This window comes from Lacerta agilis, chromosome 16 (assembly GCF_009819535.1).
Source record: "Lacerta agilis isolate rLacAgi1 chromosome 16, rLacAgi1.pri, whole genome shotgun sequence".
Lineage (NCBI taxonomy): Eukaryota > Metazoa > Chordata > Lepidosauria > Squamata > Lacertidae > Lacerta > Lacerta agilis.
Window position 1 is genome coordinate 38,832,752 of NC_046327.1, and position 19,778 is coordinate 38,852,529.

General features: G+C 41.6%; 1 protein-coding gene across 1 annotated transcript in view; it reads right to left on the reverse strand.

The window, feature by feature from the left end:
• The window catches only part of LOC117060756 (A.superbus venom factor 1-like), a 93,475-nt gene extending 74,574 nt beyond the window's left edge, over positions 1-18,901 (reverse strand). The window contains exons 1-7 of the mRNA XM_033173274.1: positions 18,801-18,901; positions 10,879-11,068; positions 8,644-8,806; positions 4,968-5,038; positions 2,239-2,324; positions 1,814-1,896; positions 1,212-1,302 (exon numbers count right to left, since the gene is read on the reverse strand). Of these exons, the coding sequence (XP_033029165.1) occupies positions 1,212-1,302; positions 1,814-1,896; positions 2,239-2,324; positions 4,968-5,038; positions 8,644-8,806; positions 10,879-11,068; positions 18,801-18,871 (755 nt within the window). The 5' untranslated portion in view covers positions 18,872-18,901. The remainder of the gene's footprint in view (positions 1-1,211; positions 1,303-1,813; positions 1,897-2,238; positions 2,325-4,967; positions 5,039-8,643; positions 8,807-10,878; positions 11,069-18,800) is intronic.
• Positions 18,902-19,778: the final 877 nt, after the last annotated feature.

Genomic DNA, 19,778 nt, shown 5'->3' on the forward strand with positions numbered 1-19,778 from the left:
AAGCTGCAAAGTCTGCCAACACAGATGGGTTGCTTATACCAGTCAATAAAAAACTGAGGGGTGTGCAGGATACTGTACTTCATAAGATGCTCTCAACTCATCTCAGTAGCTGTGTTGTTGAAGCAAAGGAGGACATGATCTAAACTGGCTTCCCACTTTGATGTGATGCTGATATAATGACATACTCATTTTATTAATAGTCAAATGTTTATTTTATTTTAATTTTTAATAATAAGCTATTTGTAATCATGTCAGTATTCTGTTTCCTGGGAGGAGAAAATGGATCCACAGTTTTTTCTACTAAGTAGGAACAGTTCCAAAGATGTCCATTTGGATTAATCAATTATCAATTATGTGTTTTGAAAATAAAACCATTAATTTTTGCATGTAGGTAAAAACAACATTTTTGCATGTAGGTAAAAACAACATTTCTAAAACATTTTCAAAAAACCAAAAAACAAGAACTTGCATTTAAAATATATTTTTTTCTTTTAAAAGGTTTGCTGCCCAATTAATGAGAGGCTCTCTTAATTGACTAGTCAATTAAAAAAAACAGAACCCCAGGAATTATAATTCTTCTTGGTTTTTCATGGCAGCGTTTGAGGAAGGGTCACATGCTGTCAGCCACATGCTCCCATTCGCAGCCCAGCAGCTACACTTTACAGCAGCTGGAACTTCCGGATCAGGCTCAAGGGCAGCCCCATACAGAGTGCACTGTGACATGGAAAGCAGCAGCACTGGCTCAACGGCAGAGGCCACGTTTTATATGATTCTTGATTCAAGCCACAACTCTCCAGCTGGGCTGGGAGAGAATCCTGTCTGAAACCCTGGACAGCTGTTCACAGTGTAGACAGCATGATGCTGGTTGAACCAATGGTCTGACTCAATATTAGGCAGCTTGCCATGCTTCCCTCTGCTTGCTGACAAAGCATCTTCATGACAGAAACTAATGCCTGTTTCAAAATCAACTTCCACATGTTCATGCAGCATGTTATGTGAAAATTTGGATTTCACTGTACTGTACTGTTTTTATTGCATTGTAGGAAGTAGGCCCCACTGAACATACTGGGATACAGTACTTAGGACTGCCCTGGGATCTGTGGGTATACAGCGGTATACAAATTTAAATAATTAAATTTAAAAAATTTGGAAAAAAATTACAAGTCAGTTTGCACTTGTATTCCTTCCCCTTCCCACAGTTCCACACCCACCTTGCAGTGATAGACACGGTGAAATCCCTGTCAGCATCAATATAAAAATACTTCTCTGATGTTTCCAGCAAGACCTCAAAGCTTGGCAAAACTGCAGATAAAATAAGGGAAAGAAGAGAATGTAAATATTTGTGGAAGGAGGAGAGGAGACAAGAGTAGCAAATTCCGTGACCGTATTAGCAACTTCCAAAGCAAAGGTGAAGGACAAAAGTTTGCCTTTCCTGGGGAAAAGGGCCCTGACTGGCACCTTTTCAAATGTGCATTCATGATAATTTTTGCTCACAATGGTCATACTGCTTTATTTTCAGTCAATGCCTATCCTATAACTTGCTGCTGAAATCCCGTAACTTTTCATATCACAAACATTCTGGGGTTGTTGCATTTCTGTCCTGTGCCCTTCCTGGTGGCACTAATACAGTAGCGCTGGGAGAGCATCGCAGAACTGATAAAGCAGAATAAATTCACCACTAGTGCACTATTACTGTGATAAGAGCATGTTACAGAATATTTCTGCAATAAAACACCAGTCTGGAGGGACCCAGAGTAGCAGATTAAAGGAAGGAGGAGGCTTGGGATCAGGCAGGGAAATTGGCTATTCCTACCATACTCCATGACGTCAAATTTTGTAGTGAAGGTCTGCTGTGGGTAGTCATGATATTTGGCCACGATCTTCCAGGTCCCCAAACTAGAGAAGGAAAGCAAAAGCTTTCTTTATTGCTTCCACTTCATCAGCTCACATCTACTTATTTCTTTATTTGATTTCTATGTGCTATTAGGCCCCTGCCCCAAGGAGCTTACAAAGGCTAAAATGAAATAGTCTTATGTGTGATACACTGAGCTCCTTGAATGAAAGATGGAATCCAGAGGAGTTCAAACAATCAATACAGAGGGCTGAAGCATATGGGAGCTTGAGGGGAAAAACTACTTTAACAGAAGCCAGACCAGCAGAATACAAGACATCATGTGTGTCAATTAGCTTTCTTCTTTAGCTGTAATTTGTTACATTGCAATATTCAAGGTGATTTACCTGACAGTCTCAGGCAACCTGTAAGGATGGATATTTGTTGAAGTGGAGATGACAGGATTCTGGTTGACGACAATGCCTTCAGGTGTCTGGAAGGAGGGTAAAAAGGTTTATATAGTGTAGAAATGATGAAAATGCTTGCCGTTTATTTGTCTCTTCAGTAGATTCTTAGCACAAGGGCTTTGCTGGGTCTCATGACAGGCTGTCTCCACGTGAGTTGTGCACCAATGAACAGCTGAATCATGTGATCAGCACTTCTTAGTTCCGCATCAGCTGTGCTTTGACACACAAGCAGCTGGCGGGATCCTGTAAACAGATTCCATTGTGAGGGTGACTGCGTTGACAGCATGTGCATGAAATCAGCAGCACTGTGAGTGCCAGGCTGCCCCTACCTGGTGCCCTCCAGCTGCTGTTGGATTTCCAACTCCCAGCCAACACTGCCGGTGGCCAACCCAAGTGTGATTGGAGCTACAACTCTGGGGAGTCTGGGGAGCATCAGGTTAGGGAAGTCAACTTTAAACCTTGGCTTCATTTGTTTGGAAGCCATTAACCACAGTTTCCCAAGAGGTGGTGCCCTGCTGCCCCTGCTGGTGGTGGAGAAGTGGTGGCATAGGTGGCAGGATCTTGCTGGAACCCACTGTTTCCAATTTGCAGGCACTGCTGCACAGCCCAGATAAAGAAGGTGGCAGTCGCAGCAGGGTGACAGCACCTTCCAGTTGCTCCTCAGGCAGAGAAATGGGACACGCCACCTCTGCTCCTTGAACCATCAGCGTCACTTGAGGCTCAGGTGGCCTCTGTGGCTAGGAGTGCATTTTATCAGCTCAGCTATTATGTCAGGTGTGGGAGAACCTGACCACTGTGGTTCATGCATCGATAACATCAAGACTGCATTATTGCAATGTGTGCTATGTGAGGCAGTCCTTGCACCTGGTCTGGGAGCTTCAACTAGTGCAGAATGCTGTGGCCAGGCTAGGGATGAGAAGACACTATTGGATACACATGGCACTTGAAATATACTCGGAGTCAATCAATAAAAATTAAATTTTAAAAAAATGAAATATACTTGGAGTCAAGTGTGAATTTCATGCTCTTTATTCAGCTCATAGTAGCGATGAATGAATGTTTCCCCACAACGTCTGCTATATATACATTATTTACACAATGGGCCCCACGTGATAGGCTAATTCTGGGCGGATTCACTTCCACCTGGAGCTGGATTGGGTAGCTCCTGCGGACCAATCAGACTGCTGCATTCTGGATCCTATTGTTGTAGGACCAATCAGACTGCTGCATTCTGGATCCTATTGTTCTAGGATTCAGCTCAGTACATAATACCACTAGTGTTAAAAGACCTGCACTTTCTTCCCATCTGCTGCTGGGTCAGGTCCAAGGTTCCTGTGCTAGTGAACAAAGTCTGGGACAACTTAGGCCCAGGATACCTTAAGGACTATCTTGCTCTGTACACCCCAAGTTGATCACGGAGATCATTTGTATGGTAAGCACTGCTAGTGGTTCCCTTTGTGCCACAAGCATGGCACATGTCAATGAGGAGCCATACCTTCAGTGAGCCCAACTCTATAGATCTCCCTTCCACTGTTCCTACTGAGTTGCAAACACCTGGTCAATATTGTTTTATTTCAGGAGGCCTTCGCACCCTTAATACTTCTCAGATTTTTTATTACTTTACTTTTCCTTTCTTAGAGATTTTAAGTTCTTGAGTTTTAAAATTGTGGAGGCTTCATTTGGGTTCTGCATTTTGTATATTTTATTGTTATAAGGGTCTTTGAGACCTAAATGGTGAAAGCAGGATATATATTTTTAAATTGTTTTTATGTGTAGTGTTATTGGGGATGGGGGGGGGAGTGGGGAGCAGCACTTCTACCCCTCCTGGCAACAGCTCTCAAAGTTTTAAAGCAAAAGTATTTCCAAGTCCTGCTACTGAATATCTTTTTGAATGTCAATGCTAGGGTTGTAACCAGGATCTTCTGCAGGCCAATCATGTGCTCTCCTTGCAGCCTTGATGCCAAATAAAAGTCTCTCTGTTAGGCTCATGTCCTGCATGGTCAGCTTCTTCGTTTTATCTAGCTCCCTTTTGTTCAAATGCCGCCTTGTTCTCTGGAGCCATGGGGCTGAACAGACAGGTCTCTTTCTCAGAGAACTAGTCCTAGCAGGCTGCTGTAGCACACCCCCAAAAGCACCCTGTTGGCTCTAGAAAGGGCAAAAGGAGAAAGAACTTGGGGAGCCGCTTACCCACTTCCACTCTAAACATGCTCATAACTTTAATCTTGTAGTAAACTCCCGCAAAGTGGTCTGGGGTTCCATCATGCACTGGATTTGGACCAGAGAGCATGTCAGCAGGATTGGAATCCTGGCTCAGTCATGAAGCATACTGGATAGTCCTGGGCTAGTCATTCAGACTAGCCTAATTGTTGTGCCCATAAAATGGGATCACTCAGCCCACCTGTCTTTGAAGAGCAGACTACAAAAGCGAGAATCAAATGGGGTTTAGGCACACCTTCTCCACCAGTACTCCCCCCCCCCCCAAGAGTCATTAAGCCACAACTGCCCAGAGTTTGAGGCTAATGATTTTTGCATAGTGCACATGTACCTGCAAAGTGTTTCCATCAGCAATCATGACACCTCCTTCTGGAGTTTTCATGGAGCACTATTCTGGCTGCAGCACCCATCCCACACAACATGAAAGTACTCTCATTGTGGATCTCAGATCTCACCTGAATTTCAATGAGCACATGTCTATTCACAAGCTCCAGGTTGTGACCCAGAGGAAAGAGGCGGTAGTTTACTGGAAGAAAAGAAGAAGATATCATATATTTGTGAAAGGGGCTGGCATCCAAGATAAGCAATGGGATAAGCTCCTTACCTCCATCCACAACCTGGGAGAAAGGGGGAAGAAATGGTTTGCTGCTCTGTGACTGACATCTTGAGTCTGGACATTACACATGAACATTTGCAGGGGTGTCAACTTGAACAAAATATGGGGGGGGGGAAGTAAGTCCTGCCACGCATAGTCAATTACATGATGCAGTGCACACACACACTATTTGAATGGCTCCTATGAAAGTATGTAACATTCCCTCAGTTGTGAGTCTCCCCCAATAGTGAGTGTCATGCTTGGCAGCAATTCCCCTTACTACTTCTCCTGCTCCTACTCCTGAAATGTATTTTGGTCCACATTTGTAAATCCATAGAAGGGAAAGTAGCAGCATGTGTGAGACTTAGGAAAGTGTTAATGAAGAAAGGGTTGATATGCATACCCACAAAGAACCTTGAAATCTCTTTCAGAAGTCCATGCCTCTCTTTCAAGATCTCTAGACTTAGGCAGGACAGAATTGCAATAATTCCTTGATTAGAAGCCATGGCAGTTAAATAGCCATGAGGCTGTTTTACATTTCAGCTTCTTGGATGCCCAGCTCCTTTGGGAGGAAGGGCAGGATATAAATTATGAAAGAAAGAAAGAAAGAAAGAAAGAAAGAAAGAAAGAAAGAAAGAAAGAAAGAAAGAAGGAAAGAAAGAAGCAAACAAATTTGACTGGGTACTCACTTTATTATATGAATGTGTGCAGTTGTTTTTGTGGCTGGGTAAAGACTTGTAAAAATTCCTTAGAGTTGAGCATAAGGCTCTATCTGCACTATACAGTGGTTCCTTGGTTCTCAAACTTAATCCACTCCGGAAGTCCGTTCCAAACCCAAAGTATTCCAAAACCAAGGCGCATTTTCCCATAGAAAGTAATGCAAAACAGATTAATCCATTCCAGACTCTTAAAAACAACTCCTAAAACAGCAAATTAACTTGAATTTTACTATCTAATGAGACCATTGATCCATAAAATAAAAGTAATAATCAATGTACTGTACTATAAAATAAATAAGACAGTATTGTAGATGATAAAAATTAAAATTAATCTTTTTTCTTACCTGTACTGATGATAGTCGGGGGGGGGGAGGCTTTTATCCATTTCTGCAGTCACACAGTCAGTCAATTAGTAGCTGAACTGAGTTCTACACAGTCACAAAAATAAATTAACCAAAAAAGCCTCAAAAACAAAAATGCAAAATTAATAGCAAAAACAAAAGCGCCAAACGTAATCCTTTCCGGAAATCCGTTTGACTTCCAAAATGTTCAAAAACCAAAGTGCAGTTTCTGATTGGTGCAGGCGCTCTGGAAATAGCCAACAGCTGCATTGGATGTTCAGCTTCCGAAAAAAGTTCAAAAACTGGAACACTTCCGGGTTTTCAGTGTTTGGGAACCAAGGCGTTTGAATACCAAGGCATTTGAGAACCAAGGTACCACTGTACATTTAAAGCAAGTATCATATCACTTTAAACAATTGTGGCTGACCCCAAACAATCATGGGAGCTGTAGTTTGCTACGGGAGCTTAGAGTTGGTAGGAGACCTCTACTCCCCTCACAGAAGGAGATGGACTTTTAAACCAATATTCCATGCTCTAATTACAGGTGGGTAGCCGTGCTGGTCTGCCATAGTCAAAACAAAATCAAAAATTCTTTCCAGTAGCACCTTAGAGACCAACTGAGTTTGTTCTTGGTATGAGCTTTCGTGTGCATGCACACTTCTTTTGTTTTGTTTTGACCATGCTCTAATGTTTCTGAGCCTCATGCAAAACCTGGAATGGAGCTACTCCAGACTCTAATGAACTGCAACACATAAAACGAAGGTAGGAAAAGGGGGTGGAGGTAATAATGAGGTGTGTGAGCAAAGGCCCTCCCTGCAAAATAGAGAGGTGGAGCAGCGGCATAGTGGGGGGCACAATTGCCACGGGCACAAAATTCTGAAGGGTGCAACCAAGTGTCCCCACAACAGGTTCCCTCATCATTGTCCCATGGCTGAGCTCCTGCTGCCTTCTGGAGCCACAGGAAGGCAAGCTGCGTCCAGGCCAAGCCTTCAGGGCTGCGGTGCCGCCACGTGAGTGCCCTGCCCCTCGGCTGGCCAAGTGGCGAGGTTTGGCTGGCTCGCCCTTTTATACCGAGCAACAAACTGGGCCCAAGGGGAAGGCAAAAGGGAGGGCACTCCATGGACATGGCAGAAGCTGCTGCCACTTGCTTGCCCACCTACCTTTGCTCCAAGCCAGCCACTCTCCTCTCTTCCCTGTTGTGTGCCCTGGTGCCACCAGAGAGTGCAGAGCATGGCCAATGTCCCTGCAGCCCCCTATGACCCTATGCACACTCGAGCAGAGACAGCAAGGCAGAGGAGGAGGAGGAGGAGGAGGAGGAGGAGGAGCACGGTGGGGCTGCCCCCACAGTGGCTGAGGTGCCGAGCAGGAGGAGGAGATGGAGCAGCAGGTGGCCACCACAGCAACAGTAGGGGGGCATGGCTGGCAAGCAATGGTGGGGCATGAGATGACAGCCCCAAGCTCTCCCAGCATGGTTGCCCTCCACTCTGCTCCCTACCACTGCCACCCACACTCCATCCAGCCTGGCCGGGGGGGGGGGTGCCTCTGGCACCACCCACCAAGTAGGGAAGAATTGGAAGGCTGGAAAATGCCTCCAGGGCTCTGTTCACTGTCTGCATGGGCTCTGTGCATGCACTCCAGGCATGTCCACCCCAGCTGCCCAGTCCACCAGGGGGCGCAGCACTTGTCCTGCTACAGGTGCTGGCAACCCATGCTACACCACTGAGGATGAAAAAGTGAAATGGAGTTTTGTGTACTAGGAGGAGTTGAGGAAAAGAAGGGAAAGCAGGTGAAGGTGAAAATATGGGATGCGAAGGGGGCTACAAAATGGAGTAAATAGGAGGCATAGGAACAGGGTGAAAATGAAAACAGGGGCACATAAGAGGCTGCAGAATTGGAGGAGAGGTGGCTCTATAACAGAGGAATTTGAAATAGGTGCCTAGTAGATGCAATGTATGAGAGGAGGAAGATGTGGGAGGTTAGAATGGAAGTGGTTTGAGTGAAAGGGGGCTGCACAAAAGGAGAGCAAGGAGGAGGCATGGATATGCTGGTGAAGGTGAAAACCAGGGTTTTAAGCAGGACTGCAGAATAAAAGAGAAAAATGGCTTCAAACGTGGAGTTAGGAAGGCGGAAAGCGAGTTTAGTAGTTGCCTACAGTGGAAATAGGAGGCTCCAGGGGTTAATGTGGGTGGATTGGTGAACAGGGGTGCAGCCTTGGTAATACAATAAAACACCCGATACCTTTTTACTAGAGGCAAAAATGAAATTATAATACACACCATGAATAGTGGTCCCTCTTTCAAACCAGCTTCAGCTCTCTCTAAACATGTCTTCACCTACACTTTGGAACTGGGGAAGCATTTAATGAGAGGCAAGGTCTGGCAGAGAAGTCAAGGAAAGATCCCAAAGAGGATTTCTACATCACATGCTCACTGAAGTCACGGAGAAGTCTGCAAATGCAGCCAGCAGAACACTTTACCTAAAGATCCAGGTGTGTAGATGGGTTTATCTGTCTGGATGAAGATATAGCCACTGTAGAAGGAGACCAGCACAACCTTCTCCAATGTGAATCGAGGGCAGCTTGCCTGAACAGTCACATACTGGTTTTGCTTCAAATCCTTCTCAAAGTCTTTCGCAAAAACCTGCGTAGGAACACATAAAACTCCCCTTATACTGTGTCAGACCCATAGAAACCAACTCCTAGGGACCAATCTCCCTTCACGTCCCCCCATTGTTGGGCATTGCCATTCAAATGCTATGTGTGCACTGTGTCATGCAGTTGATTTTGTGGGGTGGGGCTTACCTGCCCCCCCCCCAATATTTTATTTAAGTTGGCACTCCTGGACAGACAATTGTTCCACCTACACTAACTGGTAGCTGCTCTCCTGGGTTTCAGGAAGCAGAAATATTCCCAGCCCTACCTGGAGATACCAGGGCTTGAACCCAGGACCATCTGCATGCCATGGAACTGGTCTACCACAGAGCTATGGTCTTCTCCAGGTTAAGAGCATTAACTTGGCTTCTACCAGCAGGGCAAATAGCAGCACATGAATTGTATTCAGGGTGTTGCAGGATGGGAGCTCCCTGCAGCAGTCTGCAGACACCCCCACCCCCCGCCTACTTAATTCCCTTCACAGTAATATAGACACAACATGTAGGCTAATACCGTGTTTCTCCTAAAATAAGACATGGCCATAAAATAAGCCATGGCAGGATTTCTATGCATTTGCGAAATATAAGCCGTTCCCCGAAAATAAGCCATACCCCTAAAATAAGCCATAGTGATGCGGCACCTCCCATTAAAACAGCCTGGAAAGGCGTGGCTATGCAGAGTACTGATGCGATGCGGTTAAAATAAGACATCCCCTGAAAATAAGCCATACTGTGTTTTTTTGAGGGGAAAAAAAATATAAGACGGTGTCTTATTTTAGGAGAAACACTGTAGTTGTTAGAGAATATATAACAGAATAATGATATCATTCAAATAGTGGGAATAAGCCAATAAAAGTTCATATATATACAATGAGAGAACATAAGAGAAGAACATAAAAGACAGTATCTGATAATAGTCTTTATCAGCTGGAAATACAATACAAGGCATATAGCCTTTTGATACTTTTGAGACGTCTTCTGTTGAAACTTTTGAAAAACTATTGTGAGACTGTCTTTTGACACCTATCTTTAACATACAGCCTTATTTACAGGAAGGTAGCCGTGTTGGTCTGCCATAGTCAAAACAAAATAAAAAATAATAATAAATTCCTTCCAGTAGCACCTTAGAGACCATGTAAGTTTGTTCTTGGTATGAGCTTTCATGTGCATGCACACTTCTGTTACATTGTATATATGAACTTTTATTGGCTTATTCCCACTATTTGAATGATATCATTATTTTATTATATGTTCTCTAACAACTATTAGCCTACGTGTTGTGTCTATATTACTGTGATTGGTTCTCCTTGCAACACAGGGGTTTGTTTTTGGCTACTTAATTCCCTTGGCAGTATGTCAAATAAAACAAAGAGCTGCTTTTTTGTTTCACGGGATGCAGCTCAGGTGTGTGTGTATTCTGTAGCTGCTTAAGTGTCACTCAGCTGATGAGCTGGACTTGCAGACCCTCCAAGTGTCCCTATTTTCCAGGAACGTCCCTGTTTTAGAGAAGCCATCCCAATTTCTGATTTGATCCCACAAATTTCCTTAGGATGTCCCCGTTTTCATTGGAGAAATGTTGGAGGGTATGGAGTTATCCGACCCCCAAACCATCTGAAGGCAATCCTGTATAGGGAAGGTTTTTAATGTTTAATGTTTTATTATATTTTTATATATGTTGGAAATTGCCCAGAGTGGCTGGGGCAACCCAGTAAGATGTGTGGGGTCTAAATAGTAAAATTATCATGATGGAATGGGACATCCCTATTTTCATGGGAGAAATGTTGGATGGTATGGACTTAAGCAAAGTTCCATTGGTTCCCCAGTTGGCCAGATCCTTTCTTCCCACTGACTCCCAGAAAGGGATGGAGTCAACAGATAGGGTTAAAAAACAACAACAAAGGTGTGTCAGGTAGGTCAAAGGTATGCAAATCTAATGAGCTGTGGGGCAGATCTACACAGGATCCCTCCCTGGTGGTGGATGATAAAACAGAGCTGCGAAATATCAAGTTCCCAGACCAAGAATATTCACATATTCTCATGATGACTATCACTACAGACCCACCATTATGACAGGAGTCACCATCATGCCATTTTCTTGGTTTAGAGTGGCTTGGACCTGATGCAGAATCTTTTTCTTCTTCCAGTCATAGACAGCAACTGTGACATTTGTTGGAGAGCTGAGTCCATGGGCCTCCACCACAACCTTCTCTTCACTCTCTACCCGCAGAACATTAGGCGTAATGAGGGAGTAGCTGTGAAGAACAAAGATTTCATGCACTGAATTTGTTTGCCTGGAAGCATCTGCCCCCATCTCTCCACACTGTGCCTTCCTCCTCTCTTGTTGTGGAAAAGTCGAGACAAAAACCCTCTACGCAGAGTCCATGGCAGGACAAGTAGAAGGCAACAAATATATGACATGTTTGCATGATCCCAATGAAGGGCAAAGGAGCCTAGCCAACAATTAATTTATCCTAAACCATAATTTGAAAGAGCAAAGGCTAAGGCTGTGTACCCACTGTACCTTTCTAAAAAGCATTTTCACAACATTTTTATATGTGTCTAGATTCCACCATAGAGTTGGAAGTTTAAGCATTCTCTTCCTGCAACCCCCACCTGTGAATAGTACAGTGGTGCCCCGCTAGACGAAAAACTCGCTAGATGAAAGGCATTCGCTAGCGGAAGGCTGCCCCGCAAGACGAAAAAGTCTATGGGGCTGCCTCGCAAGACAAAAAAAAAATTTTCGTCGCGAAAACCGTTACTTTGTATTGGTGCTTCACTAGACGAAGAGACTCGCAGAACGAATTATTTTCGTCTAGCGAGGCACCACTGTAGATGCATTTTTGTCTTTTCATTAACAAGCAGGGCCTCTCTCATAAGCTCCACATAGCAAAGTGGAACTGACCTTTACAGTGTGTTTTTTGTTAACCAATTAGAAGTGAGCATGAGGGGTCCACCAGCTGGCCACGTATTGTGTTATCCAATCATATTGCTGAAAGCGATCGTTCATGAGCTATTCATGTGAAGAGAATGCTATAAATTGTCTTGAGTTTTGTATTCTGGGTCCAGAATTTGGATAATTCCTGCTGTCTGCAATAAAATCTGAACTCTTTCCACAATCCTGTTGCCTTTATTTGGCTAAAAAGGACTGGCATTATTTCCTGGCTCCCTTTGTAGGGTAACAATATAGGAAGCACTGTGCGGGAGACTTCCGGTTTGCTGTGGAGGGAATGGCCTCGCGCTCCATGTTGTCCATTTAAGAGACGATACAGTTCTGGCTGCTAGGGTTCGAGGCAGTGAGCGCCAGGGCTAGGCGCCCCCCAAAAAACCCCATGGGCAAGTGGGGGCTCTAAGGGTCCAGCTGAGCATTGGAGAACTCGCCTCGACTCTGATCTCCCCGTCGCCACTGTTGCAGGGGAGGTGGGGAAGAGGCTTGAGTCCGCTCACGGCTCCACCGTACTCTTCAGCCAAAGACACAAGCTGTCACCGTAAGCAGCGGACTTTCCAATTAGAGGTAAAAACCAAATTAAACTTTGAAGAAGAAAAATAGACTTAAATTATTGGATTTGGTAAAACGGAAGCAAAAAAGGAAGTCAGCTTCCGATTTCTGCAGAAAGGCACTGCAACAGGACTTTTTGTGAATGGGAGTGGAATACAGCAACAGCTAATGGAGACTTTTTAGCAACTTATTTAAGTGATTTAAGAGACTCCCTTCTTTCTGGATACAGTTGACAGTTAGACAGGGTTACAATTTGACAGACTGCTATTCTGGCAGAGTAGAAAGCAGGAAGCCTTTTATTTAAAAGAGCTTTGAACTTTGGCTTTAAATCATTAAATCCTGGAACTGGGTAGCACAAAACCGAAGCTAAGCAGGAGAACTCTCTACCTACGCTGGGGCAGGAATCTCTCAGAAGAGGAAGAGAGCCTGGACTAGCTGGAGTTGGAGTGGATTAATTACAGTGCTTACTGAAGACCAGGGAATTTCCTGCAATACTTAACCTGCGTGCAAACAAACTTTTCTGACATCTACGGGAGCATATCTCTTCAAGTTTTAATTTGAGATCTGGGATTCAGAAGAATTGGAGACTTGGAATACAAACATAAAATATTGGATTACAAATTGAATAATTAACAAACTGGAATACAACCTATTGGATTACAATTGAAAGTTGGACTACTCTATATTCATTGCCACTTTTTGCAACTGAAAAGAACTGAGGAAGAGAAGCATAAACTGGTATTGATTGTTGGTGTTGTTTATTTTTCTTTTCTTTCTTATTTTGGTCTTATTCTACCTGAAATTACTGTGTATTTTTTATAACATATTCCTTTTTCTTTATGTTTTGCATTTAATTGTTCTGAAGGGTTGGTAAAGGCAGTAAAAAGATTCAAAAGTTGTAAAGGGAAGGTTTTCTTTTTTATTTCTGTTTTGGTTTCCTTTCTTGGCTCAGCTCAGGAGTGGGAAAATACTTTCACTTCTGGGCAGAGACAAGAACTGCAGGTGTGACCTTGAGTAAAATATAACAAAGACTTTAACGTGGGAGACTTTTTAGTGTAGACATGGGAAAAGGGACGGGAGCTGCTACTAGGAAGGCCACCAGTGATAAGCGGTGAGCAAGCGTACAGGAAGAGACAGCTTTAGAAAAGACAGGGAAGCTTGATTATACTGATTTTCTTACACAGCAATTCATTGAATTTAGGAAAGAGATGGCCCAGTCAATGAAAGTCTTGGCACAACAAGTGCACTCAGACTTGGAAAAAAATCTACCAACTTATTAACAGAACAGTATGGGAAGCTGGGTGAGAAGGTTAATAACTTAGAAATTAAGGTGGACAAGTTAGAAAAAAACAGTGAAGAACTGGACCATCTGAAAGAGGAATAGAAAGCTGTCACGAGAACTGTAGGGAAAAACAGTGAGATTAAGAGGGTTACCAATCTCAAAGAAGAACAAAATTTAGAAACATATGTTGCAAAGATAATTTCAGATTGGATGGGGGAGAGTCAAGAGTGGGTGGCGGAAATGATTGAGAGTTGTTTCAGAGTTCGTACAAGGGAAACAAGATTGAAAAAGCAACCAGGAGATGTCCTGTTAACATTTGCTACAAAAAATAATAATGAAGGATGCAATCCTTTAAAAAAAACACCAACTTTGAGGACAATCTTGTGGTTGCTGGACAGGAAGTGGACATTTTTAGGGAAATTCCTTTTAAACTCAGACTTAGGAGACAGAAATACAGGTTCTTGACTACAGCCATGAGGAGAATAGACATAAAATATAAATGGGAATACCCAGAGGGAATCTCATTTACTTTTTTGAAAAAGAGATACAGGCTGACAACAGAAATGCAAGCCAGGGAATTTTATGAAAAACACAAGAGAGACTTAGATACTGGATACGACAATCCACTAGCAGAACAAAGAGCGGCCTTGGAGTGGCTGTCATTGGAAGGAGCAGTAGGTGGGAAAACTGATACTGCAAGTGACTCTGAAAATGGCCAATCTTAAAATATTGAGTTGGAATGTTAACGGTTTGAACAACAAAGCTAAACATAACAGAACTCAACATGTGATTTCAAAACAGAAATATAATTTGTCTTCAAGAAACACATATTGCTAAAAAGCAGAAAAGAGTTTTAATTAACAAAAGATTAGGAATGGATTTCATTTAGGCAGATAATGCAAAAAAGAGAGGAGTTGTTTTTTATATTAATCCTGCACCGGAATCTAAATTGTTCCAAAAAGATAAGAAAGGCAGAATTTTAATAGTACAAATTAAAATTCAAGGGAAGAAGATAATCTTGGTGGGAATATATGTCCCAAATGAGGAAAAAGCAGTTTTTTAAAAAAAAAACCTGGAAACAGAATTAATGGATTATGCAGATCAAAAGATTATTTTAATGGGAGATTTGAATGGAGTTCCATCACTAGAAAAAGACAGATAAACTAGGAAAAAAGATACAAAAGAAGACAGATTACCAAAGACTTTCTTTAATTTGGCTCAAACCTTAAACTTGATAGACATCTGGAGAGTAAAACATTTGTTTGATAAACAGTTCACTTAGGCAAAGAAAAACCTGGAGGATTATTTTGAAATAAACCTCCAAGGTCAGACCAAATTACAAATGGTCTGGGATGCAAGTAAGGCGGTGATGAGGGGACTGTTTATACAACAAAATTCAATTAAAAGGAAATTGAAAGAAAAAAGGAAAAAAGAAATTTTAGATGAAATTATGAAAAAGCAGAAGGATCTATCAAAAAGCCAATAAAGAGTCAGTTAAACAAGCAATTAGGATTTTACAAACCCAATATTATATGATAGTCAATGAAGAAATTGGCTGCAAAATTAAAACAATGAAGCAAAAATACTTTGAACATGCAAACAAATCAGGAAAATTGTTAGCTTGGCAATTGGAAAAAAGTGAACAAAGAAACTTCATAAATAAAATAAATATAAATGGGGAAACTACAGATAAAATGAAAGAAATAAGAGAAGCTTTTGTGAAATATTTCTCAGAATTATATAGGAAAGGAAAAGAATTTGAAAATTGAGGAATATATTAAAAATAGTAATCTGCCAAAAATAAAAGATGAACAGCTAGTGATTTTAAATAAGCAGGTGACAGCCCCCAAAATAGTAGAGGTATTAAATCAAACAAAAAGTGGTAATTCTCCAGGACCAGATGGTTTAACAGCAAAATATTACAAAAAAGTTTAATGAACAATTAGTAAACCCATTGAAGGACATGATGAATGAAATATTAAAGACAGGTGAAACCTCAGGAACATGGAAATAAGCTTATATAACAGTGATTCCAAAACAAGTTTCAGACTTCATGCAAGTTAAAAATTACAGACCTATTTCATTATTAAAGAATGACTATAAAATATTTGCAAACATTTTAGCTAACAGACTGGGGGGGATTCGTCGATTATATACACGAAGACCAGACAGGATTTCTTCCAGGTAGACAAATGAAAGAGAATATAAGAAGTATATTGAATGTGATAAAATACCTGGAGGTAAAAAAATGGGGGGGAGCAGCAGTGATGTTTATAGATACAGAAAAAGCTTTTGATAACGTTTCCTGGGATTTCATGAAAAAATTACTTGAAGAAATTAATTGAAGAAATTAATTGCGGATATAAATTCTTGAAAGAAATACAAGTGATATATTCTGAACAAAATGTGAAATTAATTGTTAATCAGGTGATAACGAACAAATGTAAAATACAAAAAGGAACTAGGCAAGGCTGTCCAATATCACCATTATTATTCATCTTGGTCCTAGAAGTACTTGCCAGAAATATAAGAGTAGATAAAAAGATTACAGGGATAAAAACTGGGAAAAATGAATTTAAATTGAAAGCCTTTGCTGATGATCTGGTAATCACAGTGGAGGACCCAAAAAATTCTCTCCCTAGAGTAATAGAAAAAAATCAGGAATTTGGGGAAGTAGCAGGATTTAAACTGAACAGAAATAAAACTAAATTATTAGTTAATAAGAAGGCAAAAGAGATTTGGAGCAAAGTATTGAGATAGAAATCCATAAAAAGTAAAATATCTAGTGTATAAAGACAACTATGAAAAGGTGTGGAATGAGATTGAAAGGAATTTGGAAATTTGGAGTAGAATGAACCTTTCCCTACTGGGAAGAATTGTGGCAGTAAAAATAAATGTTTTGCCAAAAAATGCTTTTTCTTTTCCAGATAGTCGCATTAATGGTTAAGGATGATTGCTTCAAAAAATGGCAAAAGGATATCTCCAAGTTTGTCTGGGAGGGCAAAAGGCCAAGGATCAAACACAGGATACTTACAGACATAAAGGAAAGAGGAGGCTTTGCCCTCCCAGACCTTAAATAGTATTATGAGGCTGCATGTTTGGTTTGGATTAGGAACTGGATAAAACTGGGAAAGGAACAAGCATTGGATTTGGAAGGGCACGATAACAGATTTGGATGGCATGCATACCTATGGTATGGGAAAGGAAAAGTTCATAAAGCTTTTTACAATCATATAATTAGGAGATCATTAATGGGAGTCTGGGAGAGATATAAAGACTTAATAGAACAAAAAAACACATTGGTGGTTATCAGCAATTGAAGCTTCATTGCTCAAACTGCTTGGCAAAAAGGGGAAGTGGCCTACTTATAGAGACTTATTGACAGATCAAGAAGGGAAATGGAAACTAAAAGACTATGAAGAAATTAAAGAACATTTTCAGAGTTGGCTGCACTACAGACAATTAAATGAGATGTACAAGGAAGATAACAAAAAAGGGTTTAGTTACACATTCTCTAGATTTCAAAAAGAGGTTATAGAAGATGGTGAAGCTACTGAAGAAAGCATATAGTATACTGTTAGAATGGGAAACAAAAGATGAAGAGGTCAAATCAGTCATGATTAAATGGGCACAAGATATAGGACACAACATACAATTTGAGGACTGGGAAAAACTGTGGAAGGTAGATTTGAAATTTACAGATGGTTCTCTTCTGAAGGAAAATTATATGAAAATGATGTACAGATGGTATACTACACCGGTAAAAATGTCAAAATGTACTAAACAGGATCAAACATATGTTGGAAATGTAAAGAAAAGGAAGGCACGTTTTATCATATGTGGTGGGAATGTAGAGAAGTTAAAAAAAAGGGAGATGATATATAATGAATTGGGGGGGGGGGTTTAAAATGACATTTGTTAAGAAACCAGAAGCATTTCTGTTAGGGCTACAGAGGGAAGTGAGAAGTGAAGAAAACAGAAAGGGAAGCAGAGGTGAATAAAATAGAAAACAGAGACTTAGAGAGAACAGAGAAGTGACTGTGCTTCCCAGTGGATGGAACACCACGCACTTCCTTCTCCCTCCCACTTCCAAATTCCAAAATTGTTTTTCATTGCATTTCCTACTTCATATTTGGTAGAATCAGGTTTCAGTTATGTGAATTATTTACTCATCGTAATGTGGAATTGCCTTAACATAATGGACAGAGCCAGTGGTTTTTTTGGGGGGGGTACGCAGGGGTACACATACCCCTAAACATTTTGTGAATCTTTGGACTTTTGTCCATTTACTGTATTTCTTTTCCCAGATTTGAACTATAAAATGGTGGTTTTCTTGAGTCAAAATGAGAGTACCCCTAAACGTTTTTTTCAGAAAAAAAGCACTGGATAGCAGCGATCTTTGGTTATCCCTCACAGCAACCAGATATTTAAAAAAGCTTGTTTCTGGTCATCAAGCCCAAGGGTCACATTGATCGAGAAATACTTAAAGTATCTCTTTATCTAATTGTATTTTGTATGTTATAAAAATTATAAATAAAATACGTTCTATTAAAAACATTTAAATAGCTACCGTTAAATAGCTACCATTAAGACCGGGGGGGGGGGGTCCCATAGCTGTCAACCCTCCCTGCTGTTTCCCAATGCTATAATAAGGGGATTTCCAGCAAAAAAGGGAAAGGTTGACAGCTATGGGGGGTCACAGAAAAGAAACATGGTGACAGTTGGAAAAAGGTTGAGAAACACTGGCCTAGGTAATGCCCAAGGTCCATAGCAATCTGTTTCAGTCTATTCCAGCAAAAACCTATCAATATAGACTCCATTTGACTTAATATTGACTCCATATAGAGTCTTTCTAACTAAAGAGGGATGGGGAACCTGTGGCCCAGCAGATATTGCTGGACTCCAACTCTCATCCCCCCAGCCAGCCTGGCCAATGACTGTATGTAGCTTCCCTGCAGTAAAAGATGGGGGAAACACTGGTGATTGTTGGGGCTGTGCAACCACTTCAGGGCACACATATTGGGAATATCCAGTAGCTGTTGAATACTGGGAAGAGATTCTAAGCAGGAAATGTAACCTCTCCTCAGACAAATTAACACACGAAACATTTTCTGCATTTCCCCACTCATCCATTTCTTTTAAGTAACATGCTGAGGCAGAGCCATCAAATTTAGAATTCCTTGTGATGGAATTTTTATGTACTTACAGTTGGCTGTGGGAAGTAGCTGGGAAGCAGACCACCAGGACAGCCACCAGAGAGAGCGCAGTCCCCTCCATGGTGGTCTAGAGGGCCAGGATAGCTGCTCACGACTCGGGTATTTGTCACGTGAGACCACTTTTTAAAGCTAAGGCCTTGTGCAAACAGCTCAGTGGTTAATCAGTAAAGCGGGGGAGGGTAATTATGGAGACTACTAAAGGCAACATAATTGTGAACAACTGAGTAGAATAAAAGTCTGACAGCAGTTTTGATTTCTTAGAAAAGATTGATGAAGTATGAGTTTGCTGTAATAGCCAAACTATCACACTGTTGTTGTTTAGTCTGACTCTTTGTGATCCCATGGACCAGAGCACACCAGGCACTCCTGTCTTCCACTGCCTCCTGTCTTCCACTGCCTCTGGTCAAACTCATGTTAGTAGCTTCGAGAACACTGTCCAACCATCTCATCCTCTGTCGTCCCCTTCTCCTTGTGCCCTCAATGTTTCTCAACATCAGGGTCTTTTCCAGGGAGTCTTCTCTTCTCATGAGGTGGCCAAAGTACTGGAGCCTCAACTTCAGGATCTGTCCTTCTAGTGAGCACTCAGGGTTGATTTCTTTGAGAATTGATAGGTTTGATCTTCTTGCAGTCCATGGGACTCTCAAGAGTCTCCTCCAGCACCACAATTCAAAGCATCAATTCTTTGGCGATCAGCCTTCTTGATGGTCCAGCTCTCACTTCCATACATCACTACTGGGAAAACCATAGCTTTAACTATACGGACCTTCGTCCGTATAGTTACATTACATTACTACAGTGTTTTTCAACCACTGTTCTGCGGCACACTAGTGTGCCGCGAGATGTTGCCTGGTGTGCCGTGGGAAAAATTGAAAAATTCGAAAGATTTAAAAAAAACAGCCAAACAGACCCAGGTTGCGCACTGAATAAAGTATTTTATAATTTTTCATATTTCTGTTTACTTACTATTT